General features: G+C 38.5%; 1 protein-coding gene across 1 annotated transcript in view; it reads right to left on the reverse strand.

Moving 5' to 3' along the window:
• The window catches only part of LOC127974263 (glutamate receptor ionotropic, kainate 3-like), a 168456-nt gene that overhangs the window by 107577 nt on the left and 38041 nt on the right, over positions 1–22838 (reverse strand). Inside the window, exons 2-4 of the mRNA XM_052577437.1 lie at positions 7143–7316; positions 6154–6411; positions 5299–5480 (exon numbers count right to left, since the gene is read on the reverse strand). Coding sequence (XP_052433397.1) covers positions 5299–5480; positions 6154–6411; positions 7143–7316 — 614 coding nt within the window. The remainder of the gene's footprint in view (positions 1–5298; positions 5481–6153; positions 6412–7142; positions 7317–22838) is intronic.

Consider the following 22838-nt stretch of genomic DNA (forward strand, 5'->3'; position numbering starts at 1 on the left):
TACGTATGTATGCTACATGTATTCCTTGATTTCTTTTCTCTCCATTGTGACCTAGTTTTCCTGAGTCACATGATCATATCATTCAGGTCACCTGTTGTCTGTTAATCATCTCATTAGTTCCCTTTGTTTGGTTCATGCTTATACTATAAATTGTCAGTTCTCCCTTAATCTTCATCTGTTCCCTGTCTATATTAAGTTGGTTTATGTGCCTGTTCTCCTGGATTTATCTGATTAAAAGATTTGCAGTTTGTATCACCAACGAGTGACAGAAAAATCGACCAACTACAGGTTTTATTTTTTATTTTTATTTTTTGTTTCTTTTGTGGCCCTGCTATGCCTGAAGCAGCATGACCGTCTGCTGAAAGACTACACACTGGACTTTTTACACCTTGTGTCCGTGACTCATTACCCTAATCGCTTGCTTTGTTTTTTACCTCGCCAGCCTGAGCGAGCGGTCCAAGGCACCTGCCGCATTCCAGCAGATAGTCACATGGACAGTTTTGAAGCATTGTGAAGTGGATGCTGGAGAATAACTGTATTTCTCCATCTCCACGGCTGATGAGAACATTTCCAGCCCCACTCCAGAGCCTGAGCCTTGAGAGTCTTCTAACCATGGGCGTGAGCTGGCAACACAGTACATGCCTGAGGGAAAGCTCCTGGAGATTGAGAGCTTGGAGGGAAGCCCCGCCCACTTTCCCGCCACTGAGGGTGAGCTGCTACTGGTCACTGGACATTATTTCGAGGAACTAATGGATGTTTTTCTAGAGGACTTAATAGACTGGTTTTGGGAGTTACTACCCAGTGCTCCTAAGTATCCTATGTCTCCTTTGTCTCTGCTGGTTCCGTCCAGCCCCTGTTCTCCTGTGTTCCCTCCCAGCCTCCCTCTCCCACCTCCTCCCCTAAAACCAGCCAGTTCCCCAGTCCTATCTCTACTGGTACCTGTCAGACCCTCAGCTCACCCTCAGTCTGCACCATCTGGGTGCTCTGATCTGCCTCGGGACTTCCAGTCTCCAGCTCGGCCTAGGCATGAGGATCCCTTGTCTCTGCCTCCAGCCTCCGAGTCCTGGACTCCACCCCAGTCTTTCGACCCATCGGCTCCACCTTGGCTCCTAGCTCCCTCATCTCCAGCATGACCCGTCATTTCACTGGCTCCACCAGACTTGTCTTTGACTCCTCTTCCATCTGCTCCATCTCTGTCAGTCATACCTAGGGTATTGTCAAGGCCTTCTTCACCATGGCTCCTTTGACTCCGCCGTGGGCCCTTGTCCTGGCTGGTCTCTGGACCAACATCTGTTTCCCCCTGTTCCTGGCTTCCCCACTATTGTTTCTTCTGCCTTTCTCCTGCTTAACGCCCTCCTCCAGAGTCCGCACCCTCCCTCCTCAACTGGAATTTGTTACGGCACAGGGATGTTCCTTCCCGGGAGGGGGCAAACTGTTATATGTTTTCTATTACTTCTGTTGTTACCTAGTTTTTCTGAGTTGCCTGACTGTCATTCAGTTCACCTGTTGTATGTTAATCATGTCATTGGTTCCCTTTGTTTGGGTCATGCTTATAAGTCCTCGGTTCTCACTTAGTCTTTATCTGTTCCCAGTCTGTTAAGTTGAAAGACTCTTTGTTTATCTCGTCCTTGTCCAGTTTGAATGTATTTATGCATTTATGAAATGTTGTGTTCTGGATTATTTTTATGGTTAATAACAAATGTAAAATAAAATAAAAAATGGTGATAACAGATGCACCACACTTATTTCAGGTGCAAAATTTCAAAATTCCGTATTGAAATCTGATAAATCATACAGCCCTACTTTTGATTTATTAATCTAAATTTGGCCAAATTTCATGGCTTATAAGCCAGGTTATACGGTTCCATTTTTATGTCTGATTCAGTGATTCTGTTTAAATGTTCTGCATTATGGAAATCATAGGACCTAATTCCTGTATTAAAACAAACTGATTGCTTTCTACATTAGTTATAGCTACTCCAAATACATTTTCCTCAATGTTCATACAAATGCTCACTTTTCCCTTGGTGATCATGTCTGCTTTAATTATGCCATCTGCAATGAGTAAAAATTCAAGGTTATGCTTAGCTCTTTCCCTCTTCCTAATCATTCGAGTTTGTGAAAACGTCAGAAATCGTTTTATTTCTTACAATGGGTTGCAGAAATAGCCCCTTCTATGTCTATGCCTGTACTTTCTATATCTTGAAGTCCCTCTAACACACACACACACCCACGAGCATAGACTGCCTTTTAAGGACTTCTGGGATTTAGCCCACAGACATCTCAGACAGACTCTGTGTCCGACTGCTTTTCCTATTTCTTTTTGGCCTGAGGGGGAGTACAAGCACCGACAGAAGTTCAGGAGAGGGTGACAGAGAAAAACGAGCCGCAGACAGGTTGTAGACAGGTGACCACAGGACTAAGCTTATTAAGAGGACTCGGGCCACAGAGAATGACATTTTTTCTCATGTTCAAATTTGAAATAATACAGCCTACAGTTAAACTAGAAGATACATGCAGGGGGCATCAATGCTGAATGAAATGAAGAGCAAAATACTGTCTGGAGAGCCTTTGAAACACATACAAGGTTTAAAGCAGTAGCTACTTGGACAGTGTTTTCTCTTAGATATAAATAGATAAACATATTCAGTCCCCATCTGACCCGAGGTAAACATTCTCTATAGCACCTGCAAAGTTATCATATGAGCTTTTTTTTGTTTGTTTTTTGCAAGGACAAGTTTGTGAACGCACAAACTAAATCTTCCCTATCCATCTACAACACTGCATTAAAAAAAAAAAAAAAGCTTCTGACTAAATTTCAGAGTTAAGTTTCTTAAATGACATCTCAGAGCTTGCGCTTTATTTATATTTCAGGATAATAAAAGATGATAAATAAAGTTTTGTATATTGGCCTAAAAAAAGTATTTAGTAACGTAAAACTAATTTAATGGATGAATTATAAAGGCCACATCGCTGACCATGACAAAACCTTGTGACCAAATGACCAGTAGGTAGTGCTGTAAGAGTCAGAGACTTTGAATATGTCAAATTTGGTTGACTTTAAAGGTTGTCATTATGGATTGATGACATTTCATAAGTTATTTTTTATATAGTTAAATTTATGAGTTGTAATTATGCAGAAAAGGTTGAAATTATGAGATGAAGCCATTATGACATAATTTACAATTACCGTATTTTCCACACTATAAGGCGCACCGGATTATAAAGTGCACCTTCAATGAATGGCCTATTTTAGAACTGTTTTCATATATAGGGCACACCGGATTACATGGACACCCCCAAACCCCCCCCAACCCCCCCCCCCCCCCCCACCAAAAAAAAATCTCAAAAATGTAATGCTGAACAACCAAACGTTTTATTAAGATAAATTATTATGTACATTAGTATTTACACTAAGGAAACAAATCTAAATAAATAAATTTAATAACCTTTTTCTATTATAAACACTATTTACCCTCCAGTACATTCACGTTTATGTTGACTGCAAGATTCTAAGTTAAGGTAACTTACAGGCTAATTGACATTCAGTTACTTGCTAACGTAACATTCTATCTGGGTAATACTATCACCAGTTAATACTATTTTCCACAGAATATGCATTTGAAAGCCTGGTCAGTCACTACTGCTAGTTTTTTTTTTTTTTTTTTTTTTTGTGGCTAGCTAGTTATTTTGCCTACTTACACTCTGACTCTGCTTCATGAAAAAGCTTCTTATGTCCCCTTTATTCTTCTTGGGTGGCATCTACAAAGTACAAAAAGGGGCAAAAAATAAAACCCCGGAATATTAAAATGTTTTTACTCTGGCCTTTGTATGTGGCAGAGCAACAGCCCTTGTAACTTACCGTCGGCGTCGTCAACATGCGCGCACACACAAACCACACGCTCGCTGCTAGTGCAAGCACAAAATAATCCCGGCCTACGCCCATGCCGGATTAAAAGGCGCATAGAATAGAAGATACTGCAGTCAAACGTTTGACTGGGTTTGCGTTATGATCCATATATAAGGCGCACTGTCGTTTTTTGAGAACATTAAAGGCTTTTAAGTGCGCCTTATAGTGCAGAAAATACGGTAGGACAAAATTGTCTTTTTATGTCCTAATTATCCCTTTTTATCTCATATTTATTCACTTATTATGCCACAATTATAACCTTTTAGTCTGATAATTATGATTCAGTATGCCATAATTGTAACATATTATCCCATAAGTTTGACTTGCCATGATTTATTTCACGCAAATATCAATTTTTATTTCAGAATTGTGACATGCCATAATTTAAAATCTTGTTAATTATGATTAACAATCCCATTCAACTTTGTATCTTGTTATGATGTAGTATCTCATCATTTTGACTTTTTATCTCACAAATATGGCATAATTGTATCAATTATATTTATAATCATATACTTTAACATATTATACTTTCAGCTGTATGCATATATATATATATATATATATATATATATATATATATATATATATATATATATATATATATATATATATATATATATATATATATATAGTATTTTGTTTTTTGTTTTATTTTTGTGCTATGTGTTGCCATAGACTTAAGCTATGCATAACTAACAAACTTTTTAGGTGCCTACAAAGCTTTGATGTTTAGCTCTTTAAAAAACTTCAAAGCAAATGGAATCTTCAAACAAATAATGCAAGAGCTAAAGCAGTACTAACAACCACAAAGTGACTAAATACTTTTACAGTAGTCTTCTTTGTGAGAAGCATATCTACTGCTTTATCCTCATTTCAAATGTATGCATTTTTTCTGGCAATCAAAAAAATACTACAGGTGCTCTAAAAAGATACAAAATTCAAACATATAACACTGGATATTTCTGTATAAAATTAAAACATATGTTATCAACCAGGCACTTGCATTGATTTGATACAGAGACCTTTTTAGGGGGCTACAAAAAAAATAAAAAATGTGTATCAGCTCATACAGGCCTTCATAAGGATGCCAAAATATAAATTATTGAATGGGTTTTTGCAATGACATTGATACTTTTTTTAAAGATAGCATAAATAAATAGTCAACACTTTTTGGAGCCACTGTGCATGTTCACATTTTTTGTGTAGCTGCATCTCCATTCTGCCTCCAGCAAAAGATATAGCATATTTCATTTAAAACGTCAGATCCTAATCCAAAACAGCTTCTCCACATCTGTACTAAAACATCAAAAAGCATTGAGTTCTGAGAGAACATCAGCGGATAGTATAATATGAGAGTGCATCACTTTAACACAGTATGAACTCACTTGTTTGAGGATCTGGGCAGCCATTATGTGGCTGCAGTCGAATATAATGCGAAACTCTCTGCTCCTTTTCATCTCTTTGAGCAGAGGTCTGGTGTCCGTGGTGTCCAGAGGGAGCTGTCGGATCTTCAGCCTGATGTTATACCTGGATGGAGCCATGATTAACTCCTGGAGTCTGATTAAACCTGTACAAGAAGAGTTGAGTGCCAGAGTCAATTACTTAGTATATCAGTACCTGCTCAAACCAGCCCTGGGGAGTCCAGCAGGTTTTTGAACAGGATAGCTGATACGTTCTTTGCTGAATGTGGACCAACCAAGTTGACCAACTGGTCTAGACGAAGTTGGATCAATGATCTTGTCTCAGCTAAAAACCGTGTAAAACTTTGATGGAGAGTGATAAGAAAATGAGCACACGACCAAGGCCAGATTCAAGCCCGGGTCCCTTGTGAGCAGATCTACTAAAATGTTGAAAGCAAAATGCTTCCCTCTGTGCCACAGCTCTAAAAAACATGTTCTATAAAGCAGACATTCAATTTAACATGCAGTTATCCTGGTTGTATTTTTAATAATAAATATGTTTTTATCACATATTTAGCATCTCAGATGAATTGCTTTCCATTCCCGCTCCTGTCAGAAGCAGCATTGCTCGATTACTTTGATACGAACTGTTTGTAGAATATCAAGGCCTGAAGACTCATTCTGACAGCAACAGGAAAATTAAGAGACTTCTGCTTCTTATCACTGAAGTACAGAGTCTAAAATACACTTTTAAAGCTGGCGGTTCCACTTTGGCTGCAAGGACTTCATCAAGTAACACAGTTTACTATGACACACTGACATAAAGCCATTATCTCTCACCTGTGCTGTCATCGTAAACCACAGTGGCTGTCTTCCACTTGAGGAACTGCACCAGGTCTAAGATAGCATAGCTGAGAGAAGAGTAATCCGGGTACAGGTTGGCATAAAATGAATCCCTGTTGTCCATCGGGTGGTGTTTCCATCGCACTTGAATGTGTGGCACCTCCAGGGCATTGCAGATAGACTGCACAGCATTCGATGAGGAGCTGTGAGACGGCCCAAATATGGCAACTACACCTAAAGACAGCTGGTCGCACGCTGGCGAGAGCAGACGGTGGGTCATGTGGTAAGAAATGTCAAAACAGAAATGTCACTGCATACAGAATATTCCTTTGTACGTTTTACAAAGCAGTGGCATGTTTCATTCTATCATAACGATTTATAGAGATAGAATATTAATATTTACTAAATATATATTCAAATAGGAAATCAATTTTTATTTATTTTTTTATTCTTTATAATGTTTCACAATAGTACTGTTTTTACTATGTTTGTGATCAGAACATTAAAGTGGGTTTTGGCCTAAGAAATATATTAGTTAATAAAAGCTATTGATTACTGGTAAAAGAGTTAAAGGATACATTTACTTAAAGGAATAGGTCACCCCAAAATGAAAATTTTCTGAAAATGTACTCAAATGTGTTGGTGTTTTGTCCAGAAGTGACTGTGTAAGTTAAAAGGCCTAAATAACAGATTTGTTTTTTACAAACTTACAGCCTTGCACTTGAAAAGACATAAACTGATGGACTGAATTTATGTATATATACTTGTGGATTATTGTGATGTTTTTTTTTTTTTTTTTCATTTGTTAGCAAGTGATGGAATGCTACATTTCTTATAATCTGTTCCCTTGAACAGATTAACATATATCATGGATAACCAGAGGGACTACATTTTCAACTAGTTTTATTTTTTGGGTGAACTATAACTTTTTTTTTTTTTTGTAGTCTAAACACAGCAACAAACCTTTACATTTTCACACAACTCACCTTTTCTGGAGGCCTCAAAGCTATCATAGATATTAATCCTCTGAATGTCATACGTTAACGTTGTGTTTGGCAATAATGTCCTGTTTCTGTTGATATTATTAACAGCAAACTTAAAGGCCAGTTCCTCGGAGCTGACGAGCGCCACGGGTCCATCCATTTGTTCAAAAATTCCACCTAAAAACAAGAAAAATCACTGTCAAATGAACCAACGCTGAACCCGGACACAAAGCCTGGCACCACATCCAAACCTCTGGAGGTGTTTTGCATTTAGAGCTGTCGGCTAGCTCACTTGTGTACTTAAGCAACCCTTTTCGATCTGCTCAGCAGAAAGAAAGAGTGTCTGACAGTCACAGCTCAGGCTTTTAAAGTTCAAGGCCATAATGGAGATGAGGAGAGAGAAAGAGAAAAGTAAATGGCTTCATCAAAGGTACCTTGCCTCCTTAAGGCCTGCAGGTCACCTTTCATTCTCGTATAAAAAAAAATAAAACACAAAATAGATTCATACACAGGCCTATAGCTTGTGGATAGAGTTTTTGCACAGAACTTTGAAAGTTTAAAGCCATTTGGGCAAATTCATTTCATAACAACCTGCTGAGATTTTCAGAAATGCATTTTACTGCCAAGATTCCACCAATGGAAGAACTGGAGAAGGAAACTCTGTGTTTATTGACTTTACAGTGCAATAGAACCCTATAAAAACAATAAAATGATAACATCTGGAGCATGCTGAGCAATCTTCAGCCCTTGAGGATTAATGCTGTTAGACCTGCTTCACCCTTCCAGAGTATATCAGCGATATGACAGTCTCGAAGCCAAAGACATATGAGCAGAGAGAAATATTGGAGGAGCAAAGTTTTTTTGGTTGTACAAAATTCAATATCACATATTATCGGTTCATGTTATTTGGGATTTAAAATATTATTAGCCCTTTCCACAAGAAGAGTACAAAATAATGTCTGAAACTAAAATGTGTTAAACTAGTATATAATAATAATATTATATATATATATATATATATATATATATATATATATATATATATATATATATATATATATATTCGTCTGAATTTTGTAGTGCGTAGTCATACCAGATAAATGCTATGCAAAACAGATAAGAACCCTTGTTTTTTTTATTTTTTTATTTATTTTTGGTTTTTTTGGGGCATTCCTTTTTTACATTTTCAATCCTTCTTTTAGAATCCGTAGCATGAAGATCCATGAATGCATGAATATTTAAGAGTTCTTGAGGCAGACCTCAGCACAGGTCAAGAACAACCTGAAGATCGCTGTTATTCTCCCAGAGGAGAACAGCTCAAGTACGAGGCTGCAGGGGAGATCACAGGCTTACAATCCAGAGAACAGCACAGCATCCATTGAGCCATGCACACTATTTATGACTCCAGCGCTGCTTGACTTCTGAAAGGACATGATGCATAAACTCCCTGGAAAGAGCCCTGGCGCATTAAAATAAATGAATCCTGCCGTTTTGTGGGGAAATCACATTAGAGTACATTAAGTAATTGCTGGAGTATATACTAATTTGACTATTAAGAGGATAAAATGTGCATTGCTCGGAAGCACTAAAATAGATTTAATAAAAACGGTAGATCAGCTGCTGCGAGGAGAAAAAAAAAAGCCCCACGAATAGCTTTACAATGAATGCGGATGTTTCCAGATATACAAACCATAAAACAAAACGCTTGCGACTCTTCCATCAAACGGCAGAGAAGAAGCTTGTTTCCGATCAGGAGAATCTCTATGAATAAACAGATACGACAAGTTAATGGTGCAGGATATTTATGCTGATGTACAGCTCTGTGCTAAACGGGGTCTTTAAAGGGCTAAATGTAAATTGAGTTGTAACTTTTGATCTCAGATTTCTTGCACATCTTTCTCTAACATCAGTCAGTTTAAGTTGCAATTAAGTTGTTTCCTGTTTTGAAACAGCTTTACAAAGGCAGCCTAATTAATCTCTTGGGTTGTAGCCTGATAGAGAAAACATGTGCTCATTACAGCTGCTACCTTTACTAATATGGCTGCTAGAAGACCTCTTTACTATGCACTAGTTTTTAAAAAACTGCAAAGTAAGACTGTAAAAAGAAACACAATTAAAGAAAAGCCCAGTGATTTGCATTGGGGCTGGTGGTGAAATTAATTCTGAATGAATCTCACACTGATATCTTCTTTCTTTTGAAGCATGTTTTTTGAATGTGACACTGGACAATTTTCAATTCCTGTTTGCATTAAGCATCATGTAAAGTGATTTTTTAAGAGGATTTTCTGGCTGTGCAGTTTCACTGCATGATTAAAAGAAGTATTCAGTTCAGGAGAAAAAAGGCTTTTTCCCATATGCATCTAGCAAGATGCAGTACTCATTCCGGTGGTCCCAAATAAACTATTTTAGATGCTCCTGGGGCATATGGCAGCTGCAGTGGCACTTAGACCACTAGGGCTATTGCATATGAGACCACTTCAGCACTGGCTTCATGGCTGAGACCCAATGTGGGCGTGGGCGCAGCACTCACCGTGTCCAAGTTACACCAGCCTGTCACCAAACCTTCAACCCATGGTCATATCTTATGTTTCTCTGGACAGGAGTGTCCCTAGAACAGGTCTCCAGGCATGCCATGGTTTACACTGATGCCTCCACCACCGGCTGGGGAGCCAAGTACAATGGGGACGCAGTGTCTGAGGTATAGATGGGCCCCCATCTGCACTGATCTGATCAGTTGCTTTGAATTGTTAGCAGTGCGCCTTGCCTTAAACCGTCTCAAAGGATGCTTACAAGGCAAGCATGTCTGTGAATGGACAATACTGTGACCGTTGCATAAATCAACCAACAAGGTGGTCTGTGGTCCCATCGTGACCACCTCCTCCTTTGTAGTCGGAAGGTTCTGAGATTGTGCCATTCACATTCCGGGCCTGCTCAACCAAACATCCTACAAGATGTGGATGCGGATGCAGATGCACTGACACACGCATGCATTGGCACACAGTTGGCTGCAGGGCCTGCATAAGTATGTGCTTCCCCCAGTGAGCCTTCTCACACAGATGCTGTGCAAGCTCAGGGAGGACGAGGACCAGGTTTTGCTTGTGGAGCCTTTTTGGGCCACTCGGACCGGGTTCCCCAAACTAGTGCTCCTCACGACAGCTCCTCCCTTCTGGATTCCTATGAAGAAAGGATCTACTGACTCAGAGACGAGGCACCCGCATCCAGACCTCTTGAAAGTTCAGGACTGGTCCCCGGACAGGATGTGGAGGTTCTAGGTGACCTACCTCAAGAGGTAGTGGACACCATCACTTCAACTAGAGCATCGTCTTTGAGACACGCTTACACCATGGAACCTGTTCATTGAGTGGCATTCTTCTTGTTGAGAAGAACCCCAGAGATATCTGATCAGGGTCATGCTTTCCTTTTTGCAGCAAGGGCTGAAGAGAAGGCTGTCTCCCTCCATCCTGAAAGGGATCAGGTGGTGAACCTGCAAGCATTGTCCTTGGAGTAGGCAGGCCCAGCCCTAGCTTTACTCTGTCCCGCCTGAACCTTGAGATTCTACATAGACCAGACACAAAGTTTTAGGACCTCAGACCAGCTTTTTGTCTGTTATGGAGAATGGCAGAAGGGGAAGGCTGATGCACTGGATTGTGGATGCCATCACCCTCGCTTATCAGGCACAGGATGTGTACTGCCCGCTCAAGTTGCAAGCTCGCTCTACTAGGATTGCTGCATCCTCCTGGGTGCTGGCTTGTGGTGCCTCACTGACATATATTTGTAGAGTTGCAAGATGAACGACTCCCAACACATTTGCTAGATTCTATAGCCTTCGTAGTGGCACTGAGAGGCCTCAGAGGCTGTATTTCCCCGTCAAACTTCTGCCATTTCTAAGAGGGTTTCAATCACCATTAATTGACCATATGCACCTAAAGTGTATATGGTCAATTATACACTTTAGGTGCATATGGTGCCTGTTCCATGTGGAATGGGCATGTTTTCCCAGTGTTATCAAATCTCACTGAGTGGGTAGTGCTACTACAACGGTGAGTGGTCTTTTTGTTGCGAGCTCAGGCCTAAACCAAAAATGTCACTTCATGCCATTCACATTCCGGGCCTGCTCAACCAAACATTCTACAAGCTGTCTCAAGCTATGCAACCGGGAAAGTGGCGACTCCATCCCGGGATGGTCCAGCTGATTTGGAGACATTTCAGAGCTGCTCAGGTAGACCTCTTTGCCTCTCCAGAGACCTCCTTCGGGAAGGACAGGGCTTCCGTATTGCCACTGTTCCAAGTGGAACGGGTATGTTTTTCCAGTGTTATCCAATCTCACTGATTGGGTAGTGCTACTACAATGGTGAGTGGCGTTCTTGTTGCGAGCCCAGGCATACACCAAAAGGGGCACAAGCTCACACATGGCACTAGAATGGGCAGCATCCATGGCGCTTTGGTAGAGTATCACTATTCGTCGGTCACCAACTTGACGTCGACATTGACCAACTGAAAGGGATTGTCTCAGTTACGTACGCAACTCTCATTCCCTGAAGGAAGGAACGAAGACATCATGTCCCGTCACCACAGCTGCTGTACCATCACAGAGGGGCAGGGTCACCGGCTCAGCTCCCCAGCGAACACCTGGTATGCATTGCATCCGCTGCCTTTTTATTATCACGCAGTCCAACCGCTCAACCAATGATTCCATCACCACTACCCTCCACTCAGCACTCACACATCTGGACAAAAAAGACTCCCTCCCGACCTTGCCACCCCTCCCCTCTTTTTCCCCATGCACCACTGAACTTTGAACCTCAGTACCATCCATAACCCCCCTCTGGAACACTGGGACCTGCACCAGACACTTTGTGCAGCATTGGTCTGCTCACTACCTCATTCAGCATTTAACTAACCTTTTTCAAATACATTTTCAGTCAGTTTAAATTAACAACTGCTCTCTGAGATTTTTGACACTTTAATCAGTCTGAATACACTTGACCAACTAATACTAGCACTTACCTTTTCTTGCCAATCCTATTCTTGAGAAGAAACACACACACACACACACAAACACAGCTACGGGTTCTGTGCTTGACTAACTGAGACTTGTCATGGCACTTGTATACTGCTGTTGTTCTCTTGTTTGTATGACTGCTTCTATTGTTCTCATTTGTAAGTCGCTTTGGATAAAAGATTCTGCTAAATGATTAAATGTAAATGTAAATGAATAAGCTCTTTGCAGTACAATCATTATATATGCACTGTTTGTTTACTTCACTGATTTGCACTCTATCTGCCATGTGCCTTCTGCTGCTTTACTTATCCTTCTTTTTACATGATCTATTTGTATAGTTGTACTTTATATTTTATCTGTATTTTATGTTCAATTGTTAGTGTTATCTGCACCAAGGTTCTGAAAGTAACGCAATTTAAATTATCTGTATGTACTGTATGTACTGTACATGTGGAAGAATTGACAATACAGCAGATTTGACTTTACTTGACTAATGTAACCTCGAAGTAAATTCGTCCCAAATCGTCGGCCATCGATGTGACGTTTACATTCCCTCCTTCAGGGAACGATGTAACCTCGAAGTAAATTCGTCCCAAATCGTCGGCCATCGATGTGACATTTACATTCACTCCTTCAGGGAACGATGTAACCTCGAAGTAAATTCGTCCCAAATCGTCGGCCATCGATGTGACGTTTACATTCCCTCCAGGGAACGAGGGTTACATACGTAACCGAGACTTTCAATAGTATAACTGTGAACTAATAAATAAATACATACTACTACTACTACTACTACTACTACTACTAATAACCTACAATCAGAAGCTCCATAGAGAAATGTGTTATGACATTTCTGTTAAATAATTATTATGGCATTTCTGTTACCTTATTATCTCTCTAAAAAATGATCTGTTAAGCGGTACAGATTAAGTGGTACAGATTAAGATGTAGTTAATCAAAGGTATGATAAAGTGTTACTGAGAAAATAAATAAATAAATAAAAAATCTAGAGAGACAGAAAAGAAGAAAAGACATAAAATGCAGTGTATTTTCCTTTTACATACTGTATGGTTATTCATAATGTTCCGACTCCCAAAAAAATTAATTTATGCATAAGGCAAGTTTACAGCCATCAACTGACACTGACCTTATGTTCTGGTTCGGGTCTATCAGTGCCTTGTACTCAAATATACTGTACCAGTCTGAAAGCTTACACACTCGCCACACATAGCCAAGCACGGCTCAGCCAAAAGCCCAACAATGAGACAATATCATTATGTTTTGGATGGAAGTCTGCATGCAGGCTGAGCTTTTCTAGAGGGAGCTCTTTTGTAGCACACTACTTCCCTGGTCGCTTTCCCAGCATGCCTGTGAATAGCAGCGCTGCTCCCTGGAAGCTGAAGGTACTCTGCCACACAATGGCAGAAGAGAAAGCAACAGACAATAGCCCACACTAAACAATTACGGCAAACAACCAGCATTGTGCACAACACTGACCAATTAAGGGACGCTGTATTGCCCTGTTATCCCCTTCCATCTGTCTATTCCCCAAAGAAAACAAGAGGAGAACTTGGCGTCTGCCTCGAATGAACGAGTGCAGAAGTCAGTCATATTACAGTGGCAGAAACAGACATAATCTATTCCTCAAACTCGATCTGCCATGATTGATAATGCATAATGACTTTCAGATTATATGAGAAATTGCCTAATGCATTTCTGTCTTTATTTACTTGCAAAAACAATAAAAAAAAGCTCAGAAAAGAACAGAAGGAGAGGAGGACTGTTTATTAGCTTAGTTAGACTCATGCTTCTGTTTCACATTTGATCAATGTCTTTTTCTTCTGGACTTTGGGTTCTGGACACGGGTTCCTTCCTTTATAGTGTAATTATTCCACGGAAAAAAATGTGTCACTGTCTACCAGTTAAATGTCAATCAACTGAATTATATGGTGTGCCTATTAAATAATCAAAATAACCACAAATAATGCATATATCATAGCTACGCACCAAATAAAGATAAAATTTAAGATAACATTACGTTATTGTGGCAATGAACAGATCATACAAGAAGTATCCTTAATTATTTACAATTTACAATATATTGTCTTTTTTGATACCATATGTGCTATGTTTGATGGTATTAAAATAAATAAAAATTTAATGAATGAATAAAGTCACAATATTAACAATCAAACTGAAACTTTTAACACCATAAAAAAGTTACTTTTATGAGATTTATGACTTATGTTTTGTGTGTGTGTGTGTTTCTTTATTTATCTCTGATAAATAAATACAAATAAGTATTATTGTTACACAATATTAATATTCAAATTGAAAATAGCCCCTTTCTCAGCATTTTATAGCTTTACTGAAAAACCTCTACTCGTCCAAAACGTCCATCCCCACTAACAATGCAATAGAAGTTATCTGAAGAGCGTTTTATGGGTTTTTTAAACTGGGATTTTAGTCAGTTAGAGAGCATTTCAAATTACCATATAAATGACAGCCACCAATCAAGCACAAGTTTAAGTCTGCAGTGATAAAGAGGGATAAATTAAGATCCCTCCTAGTCAAAGCCCCCAGCCTCTCATTTATTCAATATGATTAGCAATATTCATATACGTTCCAATGTCGCGATATCTTCTCTGTCAAATAACTGTCAGGTAACAACACATTTGTAAAATCTAATTTTATGCTCAAGTGACTCGTTTTCTCGCTTCTGCAATCTATCACAGCGCTCGCTCTGTTCCTCCCTCTCACACTCCCTCTTGCACACAGCTTTTGTGTTTCTTTCCAGCCCTCCGTGGCTCGCTTGCTTTCCATATCGCTAGCATTGCAGGGAATTTTTATTTGTTATTTTTTTCTTCCCTGAAACACTGCAATTTTTACATTAAACACTTGACAGGATGCTAAACACAGGGACATAAACAAAATTATACAAAGGGGACAAATGTATGGATTTAAATAGATAAAATATAAGCAAGATGCGATGCAGTACAATGGTTAGATTTTATTTAAATGTCATATTTGCTGTTCGAAATTTTGGGTTAGGTAAGGTTTGTTTGTCTGCTAGTTTTTAAGAAATGTACATTTATTTATGTGAGGATACAGTAAATGAATCAAAAGTGTCAGTAAAGACAATAATGTTGCAAATAATTTCTATTTCTTTCTTTTTTTAATTTTTTTTTTACATAACAATATTAAGCAGCGTTTTAGAGAGTTATTTTAAATCAGAACAATATTTCACAGTATTACTGTGTTTACTGAATTAAATTCATCCTTGATGAGCATAACACATACTTATTTCTAGCATTTGACCTGTGTATACATTCTATGATTTTTGCATTCTTGTGTTTTATAATTTACTGTAAAAAGGCTGATATCTGTTTACATACAGTAATATATGTATTTGATTAATTGTGATTAACCATTTGACAGCACTTATATATGCTGTGAAGGCTTACTTTGCTACTTCAAAAAGTATTTTATATTTCATCAAAAGTATTCTCAAACCAGTTAAATAAATGCCAGGCTTCTATTGTGTGTCTTTACCCCATATAGAGTGAGACTCGCCCAATGGGGCACATTGTCACAAAAGGTCATTGTGTGTTCACTGAACAGTATCTGTGTTTTTCCCTGGTAATACCAAGTGGAAATGTTCAATTGCATTTTTGTAGTCAAGACTAAAGTTATGTGCCTATACAGATGTCAACTTTCAGAATACAAAATATAGTGCGGATATAACATTGCAAATGAGGGTTCACCTCTGATATTATACTGCTACACCACAGCCCTTCCGTATCAGCAGAGTAACACTATTGTTGAATGCAGGTGGTTCACTCTGGGTGCCAGACGCCCTGGTCATATTGTGCCATGTAACCTCTGCCAAACTCTGCAGAACAATGAAGGGCACAGGCCAAAAAAATAATGGACCCAAAACACACACACACATACACACACACACACAAAAGAACCCAGAGCAGAGTCTGAGCCTTGGCATCCATATGCATCAAGAGAGAAAGAGAAGGTAGTGCCCAGCAGGCGAAAAGCCAGACTTTTTCATTAGCAGATGCTTTAAGTACACCACTGGGTTTCTGAGCTCAACACTCACATCACGTAACCGTCACATGTTCTATGATAAACTCATGTTTTGCAACTGATGTTGACTGATCAATACAGTGGACAATTTGTTGTCCATAATTGATTCCAAATTACATTAAAAATATGTAGTTATTAACATTATTACACGTTAGGACATATTCAGTAAACTGACAACGGTTTAGATTACTTTAAGATTGACCTAACACGTTTTTCACATTGAATTAGGATTTTAATTTAAATAGGACAATTTTGTAACACAGACACAGACACACAAACACACACACACACACACACACAAACAGTATATATATATATATATATATATATATATATATATATATATATATATATATATATATATATATCACAGAAAAAACAATTCAAACCTTTTGTTGCGTGCATGTCATTCTAACAAGGACTGGTTCTCTAATCTTTTTTTTTTTTTTTTTTTTTTTATCTTTGTCGACCTCTAATCTTCTTTCTTAATTTGGACTAACAAGGTCTCCGAACCACAACCTGTAAGTCTGATTGATACATTTTGAAGTTGTTGTGCTAATATGTTATGTATACCTAGTTCAGCTTTATGTTTCCAGGTAAAGCACAATTTGCTGTAGTAGTTGTGATAATTCACTGTGAACCTAATATTTACTAAGAATGTGTCTATTATTGTAGACTGATGTTGTTCTAATTACTTTGTTTAATAATAAAGGATGTACTGTTTTGGTTTACAAACTGTATTGTTTCATCAGTTAGTCACTTTAGCACTTGGCTAATGTATCCATCAAGTGTTCACAGTTTAGAAGTTAATCTTTAGCTGTGTGCACGATTCCCTTGCATAAGTGTTGTTGTATTTTATGTTATTATTATGAGAACGGATTAGTATGGAGCCAAAAGAGTCTCAATAAAGATAAATGCACACACTACATTCACATATGCACACACATGATTCATAAATACACACACAGGATACACAAATGCACACAAAATTCAGAAATGCGCACAAAATTCAGAAATACACACACAATTCAGAAATGCAAACAGCATTTACAAATGCACTCAAGATTCACAAATGCACAGAACAAGATTCAGAAATGTATTTCTGATGCACACACACATATATCTTGATTTACAAACTGCTTGCGGTCTGTGAACTTCACTGCATTTGTGTGTGAATTTTGAGACTCCTCTGACTTGGCTCGACACACAAATGCATGGAATGATCAGCAACCAATCAGATGTCTCCCTTCTTTTAGCCAATCACAAGAACGCACTCCACGTGGTTGTTTACTTATAAGCCAATCACATGAACGCGTTCACACAGCGCGATATGCCTGTGGTGCGGCATATTATAGCCTACTTATTTATGAAATTGTATGGAAATACAGATGTTTAGATTACAATTCAGGTTTATTTTTTATTATTTTTTTACAAAATATAAATTTAAAAATGTCTCAATACATATAGCCCAGACTGTGACTGCAGAAAAAAGGTTAACCATGGATTCATAAATTTGCAATAGGCAATTATTTCATTTTATTGAAATATTTTAATGAAAGTAAAAAAAAAAAATTACACTTTTTTAATATTTTAAATATATCTAAATATTATTTTGGATGCAATATAGAAGTCACTTTAATTATAATATTCGGTCCCTACATGAAGAGAGAATCAGTGGTCCGCTGAGAGAGGAAAGTGACTCTGAGAGAGCAAAGTGAGTCGCCGCTGCGTGAGGAAAAGGAATCGTTCGCTCAACTTCGCTGGGTGAGGAAAGTGAATCGTTCGCTGAGGAAAGTGAGTCGCTCGCTGCTTGACTCGTGAGGAAAGTGAGTCGTTCGCTGAGGAAAGTGAGTCGCTCGCTGCGTGAGGAAAGTAAGTCGTTCGCTGAGGAAATTGAGTCGCTCGCTGATTGACTCATGAGGAAAGTGAGTCATTCGCTGAGGAAAGTGAGTCGCTCGCTGCGTGACTCGTGAGGAAAGTGAGTCGTTCGCTGCAAGAGGAAAGTGAGTCGTTCGCTGCGAGAGGAAAGTGATTCTCCGGCTGCGGAAAGTGAGTCTCCTGCTGCGCAAAGTGGGTGTCCGGCTGCGCAAAGTGGGTCGCCGGCTGTGTGAGGTAAGAGAGTTATTCGCTGAGGAAAGTGAATCGTTCGCTGAGGAATGTGAGTCGTTGTTCGCTGACTGGCTTATAAGTAAACAATCCCCCACGTGGGGTGCATTCTTGTGATTGGCTCAAACAAGGGAGATATCTGATTGGTTGCAGATCATTGCCTGTTTAAAAAAAGGCATTTGTGTGTCGAGCCAAGTCAGAGGAGTCTCAAAATTCACACACAAAATGTGTGTGTGCATAAGAAATACATTTGTGAATCTTGTCCTGTGCATTTGTGAATCTTGATTCTTGATTCTTGATTCTTGAGTGAATCTTGATTTGTAAATGTTGTTTGCATTTCTGAATTGTGTGTGTATTTCTGAATTTTGTGTACATTTCTGAATTTTGTAAGCATTTGTGAATCTTCTGTGCTTTTTAAATTTTGTGTGTCCTCTTGTGTATCCTGTGTGTGTATTTATGAATTATGTGTGTACATGTATGAATCCTATGTGTGCATATGTGAATGTAGTGTTTGCATTTATCTTTACTGATACTCTTTTGGCTCCATAGATTGGAGCACTATATTGTTTTATGTAAAGGTGCTTTGTCAATGGTAGCACTCACTAACAATGACTCCTCTCTGTGCCAATCACAACAGACTTGGCCAGCTGACCAATCAGAGCAGAGTAGGTTTGTGGAAGGGAGGGGTTTGCTCGGAACTTGCTTGGGACTAATTGTTTCCTAATCATTGGCAAATTATTCTAATATTAAATGTACATTCTGAGAAAATTACAATGCTTTCTGACCTTTGATGCATTTAAACCTATTGTAGGGGACTCCAACACAATTTTAGGACACTGTAAAATACCATATGACCTGCTCTTTAAGAATCCCTGCAATACATCATACATGCTTGTTGATACATCATACATGCATACATGCTCTACTTGCTTGTAGAGACCGCAGACAGACAGAACATAAGCAGAAGCTATAAAGGAAGCATAGACTGCTGGACAATGGTCAATCAAGGTTTAATACCGTTGATGCAAGTAAATAAAGGCCACAAACAAAATGTTGCAAATGTTACAGAATTTGGATGGAAAACATCAAATTAATGTCAACTGAAGATCTTGCAAGGAGTATAATGAATTTCAGGAGAAAGAGGAGTGTCTGGTACATAACATGCATATCTGTCAAGCGCCATATAGGACCAAAACAGGATATAAAAACAGCCGAATGAAACATATAAACAGTTTATTAGAATCATGAACCCTGTGGTCAAAATTTTTAAATATAAACACACAATTACAAAGATAAAGTTTATATCTTGCAATTCCGAGTTGTAAAAAGAAAAAAGAAAAGTGAGATATAATTGTGAGATATAAATTTAGAATTGTGAGAAAGTATTCTAAAGGCCTGTTCACACCAGGAACAATAACTCTATAAAGATAGCGATAAACATAGTTGTAAAAATCATTCTGAATATTAAAGGATAACAGAATCCACACCACAACTACAATGATAAAGGCACAGAGAAACAATATTGCTGGAATCCCTTTCAGAACATTTTTTTTAAATTATTTTCCCAGCGGATGAGCGATAAAAATATTGAGAGCCAACCAGAATCCATCCTCCTGTCAGGAGCTTGAGAATTTCGAGAACATCCATTTCATAGAATTATTCAAACTGTTGAGCTTTTCAAACTTGCATCATGTTTCAGTCACACCAAACTTAAAATTGTGCTATATGGAAAAGAGCAGCATTGTTAATCGCCCAAATTACTCCTTTTGTATTTTATGTAAAAAAAGGTGAATAAATGATGATATAATTTACTTGGTGAATTTAACTGTGAGTTAATTAACTTTAATATACGGAAAGTAATGTATATCTTAGGTGTTAAGTGAGTAGCCGCTGTGTTCTGCATCTCTGTGGATATTTTTTTTCAAGCCGTTTTTCAAGTGTCTTACAGTTTGTCATTCTATTCAGCCGAGTATTGACAAAACCACTTGAGACACAAGCCACTGTTTAGCTTCACAGGATAGAAAAGGCTTAAAGGTTTAAAACAAGCCTGTGTGCATGTGTGTGTGTGTATGTGTGTGTGTGTGTGTGTGTGAAAGACAGTGGCAAGGGGAAAGACAAAGAGAGAGAAGGAGAAACCAAACAGTGTGGGTGTGTGTGTGTGCGTACAGGGATTTATTGTAATAGGCCCGTCCATCGCTTAGGGGCATCATTTTCATTAAGGCGACATGAGGAGCTCTTTTAATTCCCAAGTCCTGAACCAACAGCAGAAGGCCTAGACGTTACCTGAGGGTCAAACGCTCCCATGATGAAAATGGATCTCCAAATCAGAGATCACAAGGTTAGATAACCACTAAGCACTACCAATACTCAGGCTAGTGTAATTGCCATTGATTTTACACTTAGGGAAGCAATTAATATTTAGACAGAGTTTGGCCAGTGAATAATAATTCCTATTTTACAAGCAGATGGGTGACATTGTTTACCCATTCCACTTGATTAGCGATCTATGCTAACCTTGCCGGTTCCTGTTTGCGTTTGTGGCAAGACTTTGCAGGCATGCATCTTCTCCTGCTATAACATACTAACCACCGGCATCATTGCTCTTCATAAATGTTAATGAAATCGTAAGGGTTTTAATGACAAATCCTTTTCATTTTTACTGTTGTGTGAAATGTGAAGGTGAAAATGTCTATAAAGCTATGCCGGCTACCACAGAGTCCTAGATTTGGAGTGATAAATGAAATGTTAAATGCACAGTGTGTTATTGCAGAAACTGTGCCATCATCTCTTCAAGATTTGAGATTAAAGAATAGATTCAGTATTGAAAATCAATGAACAGTCAGCACAGATACTGTATGTGAAAGAAGCATTGTGGTGGCACAGAGGACTTTATTATTGAACTAACACAAATGGCCTGTCAGATGAAGCCACTGTGCCTTGTATCTTTCAAAAAGACGAGGCGCGTGCCGTTAGGCAGCAGGTGATATATTGCTACTGGACAAAGTAAGGCTATGTACTAGTGTACTGCTTATGCACAATATCCTAATGAATACTGCCTGTTATTTATTGTGAAACAGTATGAAGAATGCAGCAAAACTTTAGTCATATGAACCAACTGTGATGCATTTTTAGTTAAGGTCTTCTCAGAAACCCATGAGATAAGATATTGTTATTATGATGTTAACCCCAATGAAGTGATATTACTGCTCGTTCATTTATCACACTAAATTTGCAAAATGCAGTAGCATATTCTGGTATTCCATATATACATGAAACATTTACACTATTTTCTTTCACCACCAATAGGTTAAATGACTTATAAACATACTCTAATACTCTCCTTACATCCAGAAACCAAAACAGATTCACCTGCACACAGCACAGGGACGGAGCCAACATTAACCCAGGTGAGTGAACAGGTTACTCAGCTTTCAAGGTGCAAGAGGACGGGACTAAATATAAAACTGGCCTACTTATTACTAAAGAGACCATTCCCATGCAAACTTAATGCAGACAAATGGACAGAGGGTCCAGTGCATGTCATTTGGGACACCCCCGGCTAATTTCTAGGACAGGAGCTACTGAAATGGAAATTGAGCATGCCTTACTTTGATCGCTCACACACCCCCTGGAACAAACGCAATAATGAGCGGATAACTTTGGGACCAAATTCCGGCCCTCTGTACTCAAAAAATAGCAGAACCACTAACATTTTAACAAAGTACTCACATGAAAATGACTCTTAAATTGGGTGAACAGAGTTTGTTTTTAGAATTATGTTGCAGACAAAAACAGGTCAACACATATGATACTTTTAAAACTCAACCATATATAATCAATAAAGCACTGTATGTTGAATATGGTAGTAAAGCATATGGGCTATATGGGTACAGCCTACATTAAGAGGACTACTGGGAAATCACTAAAGAGGATGTTAGATGTTTAGAACCTCTTTTTGTAATGCATGCATGTCCCTTCTCTTAGCATTATTGACACTCCAATTTACCTTTTTTTTTTTTTTTTTAATCAGAGCTTTTTTTTAAAACCTGCCATCTGTTATGTTGCAATGCGCCTGCCATGGTGGATGTTTATGTGCAACAGTATTCAGTACCATGTATGATTTGCAGCTTGAATAAGTTTTTTTTTTTTTTTTAAACCAGTAGCACCACACAAACTAGCTTGTTTGCTCATGCTAAACTGGGCATAAAACTGATTTCCGCTGGTGCCAGAGCAGTACTATATGGTTGCTTTGGTGTTTTCTGGGTTTCTGGATAGAAGCTTAAAATGATAGTTCACCCAGGAATTTACATTTTGTCATCATTTACCTTCATGTTGAGTTTCTTTCTTCTGTTAAACACAAAATAAGCTATTTTGAAAAATACTGGGTACCAGAATTAATGGTAGGCATTGTCTTGAAAAAATAAATAAATAAATACAATTCTATGGAGGTCAGTGGCTACTGGTAACTGTTTGGTTACCAGCATTCTTTAAAA

Source organism: Carassius gibelio, chromosome B16 (assembly GCF_023724105.1).
Source record: "Carassius gibelio isolate Cgi1373 ecotype wild population from Czech Republic chromosome B16, carGib1.2-hapl.c, whole genome shotgun sequence".
NCBI classification, from domain to species: domain Eukaryota; kingdom Metazoa; phylum Chordata; class Actinopteri; order Cypriniformes; family Cyprinidae; genus Carassius; species Carassius gibelio.